The sequence below is a fragment of the Cygnus olor genome, chromosome 5 (assembly GCF_009769625.2).
Source record: "Cygnus olor isolate bCygOlo1 chromosome 5, bCygOlo1.pri.v2, whole genome shotgun sequence".
Classification (NCBI taxonomy): Eukaryota; Metazoa; Chordata; class Aves; order Anseriformes; family Anatidae; genus Cygnus; species Cygnus olor.
Genome location: NC_049173.1, coordinates 45,553,004 through 45,569,178, shown reverse-complemented (window position 1 = coordinate 45,569,178; position 16,175 = coordinate 45,553,004). Strand labels below are relative to the sequence as shown.

General features: G+C 34.9%; 1 protein-coding gene across 1 annotated transcript in view; it reads right to left on the bottom strand.

The window, feature by feature from the left end:
• Window positions 1-16,175, bottom strand: part of NPAS3 (neuronal PAS domain protein 3) — a 614,752-nt gene that overhangs the window by 306,224 nt on the left and 292,353 nt on the right. Inside the window, 1 exon segment of the mRNA XM_040558338.1 lies at window positions 5,412-5,494. Within this exon segment, the coding sequence (XP_040414272.1) occupies window positions 5,412-5,494 (83 nt within the window).

Below are 16,175 nucleotides of genomic sequence, written 5' to 3'. Positions count from 1 at the left end.
AGTATTTTAGTGCTGGAATTATTAATAAAAGGAAAGAATTATAGAATGGCTTGGGTTGGAAGGGGCCTTAAAGATCTAGTTCCACCCCCTCTGCCATGGGCAGGGACACCTCCTATCAGACCAGGTTGCTCAAAGCCCCATCCAACCTGGCCTTGAACACTTCCAGGGATGGGGTTTCTTCAGCTTCTCTGGGCAACCTATTTCAGTGCCTCACCATGCTCATAGAAAAGAATTTCTTCCTTATATCTAATCTAAATCTAACCTCAATTATTAATAAATGTATATTTTAAAACAAAAAATAAAATTATTAGAAAAAGACATTTTTCAATTGTTCACAATGTAAGTAATACATTAGTCTTCTTGCATTCATAGGCTGCATATGGTTTGTTTGCTTGCTGACTTTAAATACAGAAAAGCTAGAATAATCTCAATGGGTCTAACAACCTGTGGTTTCTCCAGGGAACTGAGGTAAAGACAATTAAATCTCTATGAAGCTCTACCCTCACGCTGAGGTTTCCAGTGGCAGGGAAAAGAATATGAACCATATTTACAAAATACTGGACTGCCCTTCACATCCATGGAGAGTCTGGGAGCACTGCATGGAGTAAAGCCAAACCATAGCATTTGTGCCATATGTGACTTCCAGGGAGTTCAAACGGTGCTCCCATCCTAGGACCATTACATGATAAGTCTGTGCTGATAATCAGAATGCTACGAAGTAAACAGGGCGTACAGCCTGAGTGCATACTACAGATAACTTGGCTGGAATATCTTGGCTAGAACTGCACATCCACTACGGCTATCCTTTCTGAACTGTGTTCCACTCCTGGATCTCCAGAGCATGTGCTTTGCATCTTGTGGCTCATGACTCTAAGATGACAAAGAACACAGAGTCTTTGGGGTCAGAATGTTTCCACTGAGCCTCTGCTTCCTTTGACCTTGATAGAATCCTGTTGTTTTTGTCTCATTGAATCTAATACTGCAACTACTTAGGCCTTCGTTCATCTCAAAATGGTTCCATAATATGAGAAATAGATATAATATAGAGTAAAAGGGAAAAGTGAGTCTCGAAATTTTGAAGAAACCATTCAGCAGGGCTACAAAAAATCTTCTAGGAGAGTAGATGGGACCCCTTAACGGCACAGATGGAGAATTCAACAAATGTCATCTACTTTGCAAATCACCTGTGCACAACAGATCTTGCTATGTGACTGAACACTTCATGCAATTGTTAGTTGAGCATTTGATTTCTTTCCCTGTCTGGTTCAGTAGTTCAAGTCTATCAATTCTACCAAAAGGATATAATGGACAATAATTTTAGGGGCATGGCAGAAACGAAAATGTGATCCTTCTTTTCTTTTTTTTTTTTTGTGAAACTCAAGAGTAGAAGTCTCTGTCACGAGGTATTAATGACAGTGCTCATCACTGACCAAGTCTACAAAAAAAAAAAAAAAAAAAAGCATTTTGCTGCAATGTGATACTTCAGCATCTCACTGATTTAAGGATTTCTTCATACAAAACGAGGTGGAGGTAGGACAGTATATGCAATTTAAGACAACTAGTATCTAAGTTATTGTGTATGGTAATATAATGCTATATGAAAGTGTTACAGCTTCTTAACAGAAAATAGGCACTGCTGAAGCAAAGAATGCAATTATGAAAGTTATCACTCTTGTATGCAGGAATACAAAATGTGTACCACTCACTACAGTTCAGATACACAGTTCTATTATTGTTATGAATACCATCTTTCTATCTTATTCTGACTTTAAAAGCTATTCCATTTTGTATAATTCCAAATATTTATTCTTTAAGAAGTCATTAGTATTTTAAAGGAAGAAATATCTTTTATAGATATTAAATTTTATTTGAAAATACTGTACATTTTACTTTTAATTGTTTTACAGTTCAGATTGTAAGGTGTGTTCTTTTTTGTTCAAGAATTTTAAAAGCAACTAATTTAAATATGCAAAATTATCTTGAGTTGTTCATACGTGAACTTAAAAGCCATGCAACACAGGAAAATTAAGTAATTATGCCTCCAAGTTATTTACTGCAATTAAGCTCATTTATCATATGCAAATTAGTGCAAACTGGTCTCATTAGTTACTAAATTACTCAATATGAGCTGAACAATGTAGCACTCCAGTTTGTAATGAAAAATCCCTGTAGAGGCAAGCAGTATCAATTAAGCTAATTTGCATATGCAAATATATTCACTAACTTTCCCTTTTCTCTATATTTAGTTCTACATTTCCTGATCATTCCTGATTATACGAAGAATATGGGGGTACTGACCCTTTTCCATACCTCCTCAATAGCAACGAAGTTACAGGAAAAATCCATGTGCCTTGTATAAACCGATCATCTTTTTGTTAATTTTTAAAACCAGTTTCAGCCAAATTTCTGAATAGCAGGCAATAGAAGTAATAATTTTTTACTGGATTTATTTAATAAATGCCACATATATACATAGAAATGTAAAACTGAAGATGTCTTTATCGAAGTCTATTCTCATTATAACACTACTTTTCCAAAGAAGATAAATGTAGAATAAAACAAAACACAAACTATCTGACAAACCAAAAATCATGTAAAAAAAATGAACATATTGCCATTACCTATTTTTTCTACTGTTCATCATACAGGTAATCTTACTTGGAAAACATTTCAAAGTTATTTTGCCCAGACTTTGGGGACACTGATATGACAACATTTCACGTATTCATGTTTTGGGGTTTCTTTTTTTCCACAAGCAGCTGGTTTCCTTGGCTGCAAACATACTGTAGGAATCTCTTCAGCATGATATACAGTAATTGACTGTGGCTTGGATTTGTGGACATGACTGAGACTTCTTGGTTATAGAATCAAGATGTAAAATATCACAAGGTACACCTCCATTTCTATTTTTACACCGCCGTAAATAACATCCACCTACATCCACCTTTTTAAGCATACTGTATTATGCTTCTCATGTGTCTGTCAATAAATTTTGAAGTATCAAAATATTAGGAGGATTAGAGAGGCTCCTTAATTTCTGAGCTTACACTTAACCCAGTCTTCAAAATATTAATAGCAAAAGGGATTAAACAAACTATAAATTCAACTTCCTCAGATAGCAGACTGAAAAACACAGGTAGTCCCAAGGTATAATCATTCTGCAAGGTTGTTTACTTCATTTGCAAACAATACTTATCACAACACTGCTTTGCATATCATCTTCAGGAGCAGCAAGCTAAATGAGAACTTGTTAGAACAGTACTCCATTGCAGAATCTATCTGACTGTTGTTTTACTTATCTTCTGGAGATTTACATGTTTTCTGGAGATTATTTTTCTACCTATAAAACCACAAAACAGTACTTTGAAGTTTGTTCAGATCTTTTAAAAGTGGCGCATTTGAATGCATGACCTAGGCTTCCCTTCCAAGTGTTGATTACTGTGCTAAGATAAGATTTTAACATATCATGATAAACTTGCAACCATTATTAATTCATTCTGTCCTTTATCCATCATCAACAGTCTATTCTCTTAAATGTCAGAGTATAACTTTCTACTATCGATTAGGAGATTAACAGGAGTAATTTGGTAAAAGCACCACCCTCTCTGAGAAGGCCACACCTCAACAGATATTCAATATGATGTTGATGGCATTTTTGATTGAAAATCCTTAATCCATTTATTACAGTGCAATACAGATTATTTTACTAGTATTACGTGAAAGACATATCCTGAAAACCTAATTTATCATGTATAAGTAGAAAAAAAAGCGTAACCTAGCTTAAATAAGTAATAAATCACTAAATAGACTAAATATAGTCTAAAATATGCAATAAGTGAAAAATTAAAATGTCAAGTCGTTGTCATAGAATAGAATCATAGAATCATTCAGATTGGAAAAGATGTCTAAGATCACCTAGTTCAACCTATAAACCTGTCAAAGTGGACGCCTTAGTTTTGTTCTTAAAAATTGAATCATATATTCATATAGCATCAAACCTAATACCTAAAGAGTATATATAAATCAGTCTCAGTAAGATTTTATCTAGATATTTCTTGTAATTTATATTACAAGATACCTGTAGGATGTATAGCACATATTTACACACTCAAAACACCACACGAAGAAATTACATAAATTGGAACATCACAAAAATGTTGTTTATTTATTCATTTTTTTTCTACATTTATGAGACAGCATAACAGCATTTCGGTGTGATATGCAAACAGCACTGTAGATACTGGTGCAGATACCTTTGGTACAGTTACTATAACACAAGCATTTGCTTACAGAATCAAAAACTTGAACTAGACCTTTGCTAAGGATGCACAACGAAGTCACTTCATTCATGATTTTTGCTCCAAAGAGAAATTCATTCTACCAATTAATTTCATTTTTTCCTAAAATGATCTTTGTTGCTATTCTGCATTTAGTTACTCTAAAAATATGTGAAAAATCTGACATTATCTGTAATGCTTTTGAATGCCACAGCTGAGGTAGTATGGAGAGATAGCTCTCAATCATTTCAAATTAAGTGGAATATTTCTCATGATAATATCCTAATTTACCTCTTCGTACCTCTCAAAAGATATTATACCAAGCAATATATTTGCATTGGGAAGCTGTGTACATTGCTAAGTAAGTGCAGTTATTCAGTGCTGCAGTTAGAAAAGACTACATGTAAAGAGTGTTTTTTTTTATTTCCATAGTGCTGAGTTTTTGCCTTGCTGACAAAACGCTTCACATTTTGTTCTTAAGTGCTTCTGCTCCACTTTGATTACTGCAACGTAAGAAAGGCTGTGCTAACCCTGACAAAACAAAGCATGCATAAGAACATCTACATCAGTTTACTGTTTTTTTCATTCTAATCTTCCTGGAACATAGCTCCTTTTACAGTGTGACTAAATTCTTTGACAAATATCTGATTAGTTTTTATCTCATAGCTAAGGAGACCTAAGAAGCATGCTGCTGTTCATCTTTTCTCTTTGCAGATTGTTGCAAATTTGTGATACATAATCATGACAACAGTGATATCAAAGAAGAAAGCAGTGCACATAAACCAAAGTGGGGGAAAAACACCCTAAATCTCTACATGACACATAAGACAAATAAAATCACCAACACAAAATACTGTTTCATGCACACACACAAATACATTCTGCGAGCAAACACCTACTGCACAGTTCAAAACAACAAAATATTGAGATTCATCTATACAACACCTGCCCTCCCTCTCATTCAAATTGTTCCAATCATGGGCTTTCTAAAATGAAAGAAATGTGAGCTTTTAAAATTTCATTAATATAAGTGCTGACACCAACAGTATTCAAATTATTGGCAGAAATAGGTCTGACTAGTTATTTTGATTTTTCTTGGAAAAGCCTTTTTTTTTTTTTTTTTTTTTTTTTTACCTGTAAAATATGACTTCCCAAATGTGACTCAAATACTTCAATGGCAAGGGCACTGGGACTTCTCCTGCGCTGGGCACCTATAACTGAATAAAAAACAGTTATGTTGCAAGGTCTGCACATTCATTTCTAATCCCTGATCACACCGTTTCACATTAACTATTTAAATATGTTTTGCATTTTAAACACCAGTGTTAATTTCAAATTTGCCTTGCATATAGTAAATTTGGTAAATAATTTTCATTGACTCATATTTTGAGGATAAAAGTATCCTTCTTTTAAAAAGAAGAAGAAGAAGAAGAAGAAGAAGAAGAAGAAGAAGAAGAAGAAGAAGAAGAAGAAAAAAAGCTATTAAATGTCCAGGAACTCTGGAAATGAATAATCTATTCAAATATGTCCTGAGTTCCTGTAGAAGTTTTTTCATACATGATGATGATAGCATGCAGAATGTAGTACTGAAAAAGACACTAAATACAATGTAAATGTTTTGAAATGTAAGGATGAGAACTAAATATTACTTAGGAAGATATTTGAGAGATTTATCTGAACATGTTACTTATCTTATTTGAAACTAAAACAAAGTAAACACAACTTAAAAAAGTTAACATTTGGCAACAGCTGCACTGTCATCACATCCGAGATATCAAAGATGCTCCTAATTATAGGGAAGTAGTATGTTAGGTGTCCATGTTAGTTGCTGGAAAAAATACCTAAAACTTCTACACTTAAATTACATAGTTTAAAAGTACAACGTGAGTAACAAGTGGTTGTGTTTCAAAAGCAGAAGTGACTAGAAAACAAGCTAAGAAATCATAAAACTAGTCTTTCGTTAAACTCTTTATGCCAGGAGCACAAAGCCAGCAATTAAGTCTGAGTGACCAAACATAGGTATTGACTGCAAGCTGAGATTTCCTCTTTGGTTTAGGCTGTATTTGCCACATGACCAGAGAAAGAACACAGAGAAGACGGCACAGGGCTGCAGGAACATTTCTATAAGTTTCAAAGCCAGACATATCCATAGCAGACAGAAAAGGTAAAGTTTTAAAGTGCATACAAAAACATTTACATCCAAAGACACTGATGATCTAATGCCTTTGGAACCTCTTTACAACATACGGTAAGAAAAGAAGTAACAAGGGAGCCACTAAAACAAGTAGAATGGATGACTGTCAGTACTAAACACTCTAATTTAACACCAATGAGAACAAAATATAGAGCAATGTTTTTTTAGTCTTCTACGATACTGTCTGCCAAACATGATATCAGTAAGAAAAGATATATGCCAAGTAATGATAGTCATATTGACCTAAAAATGTAATATCATTCCTTATTGATGCTTCATGTAATTTCCTTGCAGGAAATTCTACACTATTTATATTGGGCAAACATGTGGCTTCATTGCTAATGGATTCAGGCTCAGAATTACAAATGGTGACTGCTCTAGACCCAGTGTTTTCTAAGCCCTCTTATTTTCTCTGAAGATATTTAAGGATGCAGATGCTACCAATATAAGAAAATAAGTCTTCTTCAAGACTTCTCCTTTACACTTCAACTAAAGTTGGTAATAGACAGATATGTTGTACTTGTTTTTTAACATTAGTTAGCAAAGTGACTCGCCTGACACATCAGCATAATATTCTTCTTTTACTAGTTTTAAGTACTTATTCGCTATTACGTTTTTCTGTATCAGTCTTCTGATCCTAAATCGTTTTGCTTCTTTTCAGTCTTATCTTTCCTATAGCTATAGTGATGTCTACTATTTACAGTAATGCCTATTTCATGAAAAAAATCAGAGTACATCAAACTTGCTAGCAACTAAGGCTCCTTTAAATTTCTTTTTTTTTCTTTCCTTTTTTTTTTTCAGACACAAGACTTAAAGATGATCCTTCTTTTCTCCTTACTAAGCCTCCAGATATGTTATCAAAGCCTTGCTTACATAGGAGCTGTACCAATATTTCTAAGAGAAACTTTAGCTTTAGTTATAGGACTAAACAGAATATATGGCATTGCTAAGATTATTGGTGTCCCCACTATGCATGCTATCAATTAGCGCTTTTTAATTTAATTTTATTTTTTTTCCCCAATGTCATTTCATTTATAATCTACCAGCAACAAAAAGGAAGTTTGCAGTTCTGGACTGTTAAGCATTGTTTCATAGTAGTCTCCATAGGAGCACTGCAAAAAGCAAAATCAACCTCTGAGAGAACAAACAACCTGCTTAAATCCTTTAGGTCGTTTCGTTCTTCCATCTAGACTGCGTTATATTTTCCACACATTATCTGAACACATCACCACTTGGAATTTGTCTTCCAATTAATTTTCTATTTCCTGCACTACATCATACCTTTACAATCCACTGGCATTTTCAAGCGTATCCATTACATACAGAATATTGCTTCCAGTTCTATGATGTTAATTGCAGGTTTTTAGCACGTGAGTATAATAACTTGAATAAAATGCATGAAAGCAATGTAACACTTTAAAAACAGTATCTTTAAATGATATTTGCAGGTAAGTCATCAGGTCTTCATACTTGGGGTACTCTCAGTTCTATAGCTCAAATCAAAAGACTCAAGGTCAGCGAGTTAACTAGAAAACATGAGAGGGCCACATCTTAGCTTTAAAATTGTCAGTTAAATCCTCTATTGATGCCTGTATCTTAGTGGCTGGTATACATGTACACAAATACCTTGCAGTACTTTCAAGCCATTCAGATCATTGACAGTTTTATAGCAGAACTCCTTGATTTATGTGTCTTGCACTTACTCAGGTGATGTGGTATTGTAATGACAGTTCCTAATTTTACAACCAGCATAAATATGTTAAGCAGAAAACCATTCTGCTTCTGGTAGCCATACTGCAACTCTTTTTTGGTAACATAATAGATGTTAAATATGCCCTTTCTGTATTTCTTCCATTTCTCTAACCATTATTCTTCACGTTTTGGGGAATAAGACAAAAATATTAAGATATACCTAGAACAGGTAAAACAAACTTATTCTCTTTGATCTTTTGACTTCATTGCATCATTATTTTACTTATTTGAGCTTTGAAGATTTCTCAATATAGGTATCTGCATCAGAAGAAACACCATTTGGAGTATACAGATGCATATCACATTGACAGATTTTAAAAACACAGCAATCTCACAGTTCAATCACAGCACAAAGCCTCTTATTTGTACTGAATGGATCGTTGGCAAGACAATAGATGAAAGGAAGACATAGACTGAAATGGTTGGATTAAAAAATAGGCCATAATTTTATTTTCTTACGAAATTTCAAAACAAACTATAAATACTGAACTGGCTCCCATCATATAAGCCACAGACAGTCATCTCTAAATCTCTCCCCCTGTGGATGGAACCATCAACAGATACAGTTTAGCTGCTCACGGAAAACTTGGAAAGCAAGGGATTTAGAATTCATATCAGAACATATAAATCAAAGCAGTTCAATGAACTTCACAGTCCTAAAGATCTGTATACATATCTTTTTAAAACAAAACAAAACAAAAAAAAGTAGATTCTTTTTTAAACATAGAAACAAAGTATTCCTTTCATGGGATTAATTTCTTTTTTGGAGTATCAGGAATTAGGGGAAATCAGGACACGGAGAAGGCTGAAGCATGTGTATCAACTGGAACAGGAGTCACAAAGGAAACAAGTTCCAAACCCAGGTTAAATTCTTCTTCCAAGTTTCTGCTATTTTAGTAGTATGAACAAACTCCTCTCAATAGGTGTCTTTTTTTTTTTTTTTTTTAATACGTGGTCATATTTTATACTGTCTACATTTCATTGACAAAGTTTAAGGCTTGAATGTAAAATTCTGGTTAACAAAAAAGCTGGCTAAATCAATATTGCTATCAAATATTGAGTACTTATAGTGACAAGAAGATAGAATGATTTCAAAATACACTTTGTTGTGCTGAAGCAGAGGAGTCTCCCCATTGAAATCTTTTACTTTCCATAGCGTTAGATCATGACTTTTACTATCCAGATTGATATGACTGACATGTCTATTCCTGGCACAGGAATATTCTGTAACAAGCTATTAATAAGGAAAAAATTCTAACTCCTCACAAATTCCTCTTTAAATTTTCTCCCTCAATGACTAATCTGGCTCTGCATGAGGTGAAGGAAGAACCACATCCCTTTCAACATGTCTTGGGGGCAGTCTAAGCACGCTTAATGCAATCTCAAGAGCATTTTCAATTGTGCTAGGAGGAGTGGGAAGCTATGGGAAAGAAAAATGTAGACTGCCTAACAAAGATTTCCATGGATCCCGATAAGACAGGATTTCCTCTAACTCACTTCTAAGCCTCTGGAGCACAGAATGACCAAAAACTGATGTCCACTGTGACCTTCTCCTAGTGAAGGGAAAACACTAATTCAACAGAAGCCATATTTTTTGAGCTCTAGGAATGAAAATGTACCACCAGTACAATAATGTTCTCCCTAAAATACTTTTGTGAGACGTTGCGTGCCACATCTCAACATAAATTGGTTTTGTGGAATGTTTGGTACAATTCAGACCAAGTTTTAAAATGCTGTTGCTTTGATAATTTATTTTTAAAACTATTCTGAACTTTTAAATTAATTCTCCTGAAATTATATTTACTTAGAAAGGCCTTTATTCAATTAGCCTCAAAATCTTCATTTTTTAATTTCTTTTTATTTTTAACTCTTCTGAGCAGCACCTTTTGTATGCTTGAAAGGAGAGGTAGAGGTAGGCCCATCCCACTACATGTTTAGGTAATCTGCTGTCTGAATAGTTATTAAAAAAAATAGAGCCCATGCTTCACTTTTTTGATCTTGAAGAGTTCTAATTATGCCAAAAAAAAGTCAGACTTTAATTAGCAAAGCCTGAGCAGACCTGCATAAATACGAAAGTTCACAAACAGCCTACCAAAAAGACCATTATCTTTTTTATTCACAAAATATGTAACCAGATGAGGTTAACTGCATACCTTTCAGGTATTAGATGAGATATTATAAGAGAAATATTAGATGACCCTGTGTCATCTAATAGGTATCAACAAAATACATGATCATTTCAGATAAGAGAGCATAAGAAAACAGAAGCAGAGTTGTCTGAATCATCTCAGATGACTACATGTGTAAAGCAGTGCACAGTATTAAACATGGCTATAATTTTCTAAGTGTTCTTTTACAGATTTTTTTTCCAAAGTAGAAAAAAGGCCTATAGGAATTTCAACAGAGTTTTGAATACATTTTCCTCAATGTAAAGTAGATTCTACATGAAGATTTCTCTTTTGTTATTTCAAGGAACAACCCCAAATGCTTGTGAAAGAACAGTGAAGGTGAATGGGATAACCAGAATAGTTTCACAGGAAGAAGTGAGATGCCATTTTAAAACCCTGGGATTTTCCAATGAGCAAATGATTTGGAAACGCTCGTAAATTCTGTTTTAGAAGAGATAGGGACACTGATGGAGGGCTAGACTGAACAACAGAAGATGCAATGTGAGAGAAGAAGAATGTGAAACCAACATTAGGCTCATGAAAGCAGACTAGTATTTACGTATTGTAAAATCCACAGAAACATTTTATTGCTTTTAATTCTTCTAACTTCATATTTAATACCTTGTTACGTTTTTTTTTTTTTTTTCTTTTTTTCTATTGATCATTCTTTGCCACCCCATTTATCACTGATTTAAGTTTTGAGAGAAATCTCTAGCAAGAATCAACTTGCAGGCCTGAGATGTATGTTGAGGACATAAGGTATAGATTATATATATTCAGATCCTGTTCTAAAGTGTGATCAATGGTGGGCAACCAGCATGATATAAGCAGAGGTTTTGCCCTCTAAATTGGAAAGGGTATCCAAAGAAAGTAGATGATGTCACCAGTCTACCTCATCGTAAACCATCATGGGATCCAAAATTTAGGTCCCTTATAACATCCACCCACACAGATGGGAAGAAGAAATAAATCTCAGATGGAGTTGCAACATATGTGGAAAAGTATTTTATCTTGGTTTAGTAAAGCTATGGGAATCATTAATGCTGTGCCATTACCAACTAAGTATCACAGCAATAAAGTATCAGCACAAAATTGTCACAAAGGACTACATGTAAGATGCATAATGCAATATATGATAATCGACTTACAAAGCTAACAATGGCATTTCAAATCTATTTTTTGTGCAGGCGAATGCCTATTATTCTAGATGTCCATCTTCTGGTCACTAGTACACAGCATGTATTCATTACTGGAGAACCCACTGCTCAGAAAATAAACCAAACCTTTCCATTGAATAACTAAGTAGCTATCAAGAACGAACTGGTTAATTTAAGAAAATGTTACCTAACAGGATTACAGGTGTGTTATTTATTTCAAGTAGATCATCTATAGCGTTTCATCCAAAACTCAGGGGATTAAAAAAATTTTTAATAAAATTTGCTTTTCAAATTCAAGTTAATACTTTTAAACTTTAAAAAAACACTTTTAATAGCTTATTTTAGTTTCTACAACATAAAACTGATCAAATAAAAATGTCAAAAAAACAGAAAGTACTATATCACTTGTTGGACTGGAATCAAAAGATCTGAAGATGCGTTTCCCAGGAATAATGTGTCCCCCTCCCCCGGATTCTAGGTGAATGGAAAAAAGCAAGTAGAGAAGTGGCTGTCTTAGTGCAAGTTTTCATCTGTTTTATGCGCCTGTTCCTCAGTTATTTTCATCTGCTTTATGGATCTGTTCCTTCCCACAGAATTTGTTCTCTGGGGGTCGGGTGGGAGGGTGAAGCAAGATTTCTCATGTCCTAAATATTTCTCTCTCTTTTCTGAACTTATTAAAATTAGAAAATCCAAGATTGAAAGTTAAACACACCTTAAAAATTAGTATATTCAAGATTTTTATGTTCTCTATTTGATAACTCAAAGAACACTGTTTCTTAATTAGCACTTATTTGTACATTTCACTATTTGATTTCAGAGATTTTTCTTTTCACTTTTAAGTATGAAAGCTTTGCTGTGCAAGAATTTCCAGTCATCTAAGCAAAGAGAGTTCTCCTTCTGTGGCTGGGGGAGGGAGCACTGGCCTTTCTCCCACACTGTAGTAGTTACTATAGGAACTATTGTGCCTCCTTCAAAAGGGCTACAGACAGGGTGATTAAAATTCTTTATGGGAGAACCCCCACTCTTCTCCTTGACAATGAAATTCTTCAGGGAGAGGGCTAAGCCTCCAGTTCAAGAATGGCAGCACCTGAGGGAGTGATGTGGCAGAGAGAATCACCACTGCTTTAAATTGAAACACATGGGAAAAATATAAGGGCCTGCACTCCTGAATTAATTTTCTTCTCCTCCCATGAAATACAGGAACATTGGCCAAAACTCCAGAGAAACAGGAGAAGGAATAACTTCATGCATCTTCCACCACACAGAGGACAATGGCACAAAGTAAATAACATACAATTTTCATTAAAATCAATAGAAGGAGAAGCAAAAGAAACACATCACCCACAAAACAATTAAGGGTAACTATTAACGTTCATTCTAGTCATTAGCTTCTCTGCAAGGTAGCAAAATGCACTTTGGCATGGAGAGGAGGGACCAATGTCTGATATAACTGAATTAGAGCTACCTCCCAGTATCAACTTCACTTTATAGGGGGTTGGTTTACAATTAATTACTACACTGCCTTTTGCTCGCAAAAATGTGGGAGAAGGAAGAATATATACAGAATGGAAGTATATGGAGTTCGATCCTAACACATACAGTGCACTCCCACGAATAGATAAAATATGAAGGAGGTTATCTCTACCTATTCTTCCACCATAGGTCAATAGAATAGTTCAGTTGGAACGGACCTCCAAAGATCATGAAGTCCAACTCCAACATTGTTAGACAGTAGCATTCTTAAAGAAGAGAGAAAAATGGTACACTTAGGTCCAGAGAGGATTAGTCACAAATATGGGGCAACGTGAGAAGCACAAAAATGTTTTGAAAACCGTCAAAAGAATAGATAGAATAGCTGATAAAGTGCCGCCAGTAAAAGAAGTTTTAGATGTCATTGTAGATTTAATGAAATTGGTCTCAATAATTAAAGTGAGATAGGAACTTCCCAAGAAGTCCAATTGCTCTGAAGAGAGAGGAGAAAAAGTCTGCAAAAATATGTGAGTACAGATGTGCAAGGCAAGGGAGAAGGAGACACAAACATGGGGTGAGTTGAGGGGGTTAAAAACTGAGGCATTTGGTAGTGTTTTAGATAAATGCCCACTCTGTGAGATTTGGATCTATCAATGGAAAAATGCATAAACATTACGACAGCATAATGAAATTCCTTAAAATTATCAATTTCATCCCAAATTAATGATGTATATGTGTTACTTACCCAGATATAACACGACAACACTTATTGGGGTGATAGTTCTATTGTCTTTTATTTTTAAACTAGTATTAAAATTCCTTGGGGAAGAAAACGGCTGTCACCCCTTTCCAGCTTCAGAAATGGTTAGTGTCACTGATTCTGTTCTCAGGAGAAGGATGGGGTATTAACATCAAGTCAGAACAGTGTTATATAGTGTCAGACTATACTTGCTGGTAAAACTAAGAGGCCTACATCTGTTGTCTTGCTTTTTTTTTTTTTCCAGCCTGATCCCAAAGGTTCATGTTATGACATTTGTAACATCTGCTACAAATGCGGAGGTAAGTCAGGCACAACCTTATTACTTCCAATCTAACGCTCTATCCATCCGCAGGGCTTTCATATGCCACTAGTATGTCAAGGGGACCTAAGCTGTTCGATCTACATGAAGCAAGGTATAATATATTTCTGAGAGTCAAGAATGAGAAATCTTGCTTTGTTATGCCTTCCCCTTTTCTGTTGTCTTAAATCTTGGCAGTGTTATTTCAGGATCTTCTGTGAAAACAGGCAAGCTGCTCCTCCTTAGAGTCAATACAATTGCCTTTTTATGCCTTAGACAGTGGTGTGTTGCAAATGTGCAAGCTGTGATTCACATCATCCCTGTTTTTACTAACACTAAAATGTATCCAGCTTCCCTGGACTAGACCTTCCTATACAGATGTTTGCTTTCTTGCCTACTCCTCTCTTCATTCCTTTTCCCTTCATTTTTTTGGACGCACTGCATCATTTTATGGATAAACTTAACTTTTACCAGTGCTCATTGGAAATATGCAACTCCTGAAGGACAGAAATATGGTAACAAACAAGTAAATGGGTAAGGAAAATGAATAACAAGATGCTTTACAACCAGCATGCTTTCCATTAGCTTCCCATTACTATTGGTAGAGTAACAGATGTGGACTTTTATTGATATATTCATAGTACTTGAAGATTTAACTACTTACTTGTTAACAGCCTAACATATAACGTGCTACCAGGGCTATGCTGTCACTACCAAAGTGTAATGCTAAGGCTAGGCATTTCACATCTGCCTGCAGAGGAAGCCAACTATTTGCTACGTGGCTACAACTGCCCACTGAGTTTTCCTAAGACATACATATAACCTCTTCTGACAGCAAGTGGAGTGTAATATTAGAAACTTACAGTTTTAGATGTTACTGAACTAAGTAATATACTCAACAGTCAGTATCAGAAACCAAAAAAAAAAGACAAATTTTGCATTTGATACAGTCTGCAACTGATGCAAGCAGTTGTATTTTTTTGGTCATCTGCGCTTCTAGCATATTCACTATCATACTATGACAGTTTAAGTAAAAGGAAGCCTCCGAGATAAGAAGGGCATTGGAAAAGAACAGACTTGCTTATTTTATGTGAACTCCCGAAATTAACAAACACATCAAAGATTGCTATAGGCAAATGCAGGAGTCATCTTCACCATGCATGCAAACTCCAGCTATGACGTAACCCTTAACTGACTAATGCACCACTATCCTACTGAACTGGGTGACACACTGAAATGAATCCAAGTACACAACCTGTTTCTGGTTCTAAGGTGGATTGCAGAGCTTTACTACTTTTACAGTCTTGCACTGGTGCACATATATGGTGGATTCGTTGTATGCTATGTGCCTTTTTTCCTCTTCATGACGCAGTCATGAACATACAAGGAAGATTCCTAAAATGAGTGAAACTGGGTACAAGTCTTCAACCAATCCCCATTTCCAGGGAAGAAATTCGCATCAGTTACCAAAACTAACCTGTGTAATTAACTGAGGATTTTGGTAAGCACGAACTGTGCCACTGGTCAATTATTTTTGCTTGTCTTCCAGCTGCTACTTCTCTCTATTTATAAGAGAGGCTGCAAGAAAATGCAACTATTCAGAATTTGGCGATTTCAAAAAATAACTAAAGAAATGTAAGGAGATTACTAAGACCAGCTGTAGTATAATTAACAAATGCTTAAAATCTTTGCAACTGGTTGTTAATTTCTTATTAGGAAAAAATAATGAATTTTTCACCAAGAAGCTTTATAAGATGTAATACAGTATTTTGGAATATTTTAGAATTGCTGAGGACTGAAAAATGAGCAAGTCTCCCAATCCTAATGTAGTGGTCTTCAAAAGAAGTATTCTTATACAGAATATTGGTTAAGTCCTTACAACTGGGAAATGGAACTGCTTGTTTTTAAAAGCACTGCTGCTTACAAAATAATTTGGGTTGATCCAAATCCCAAAGCCACTCTAGTACAGGGAAAGACTTTCCATCACTTTGGATGGGGCTCTCAACTAAAAAATAAAAATAAAAAATAAAAGTGAGCTATCATTTGTAAGAGTCTATTTCAGCAGTTTTTAAGAAAACAATCTCTTGGAGATTCCAATC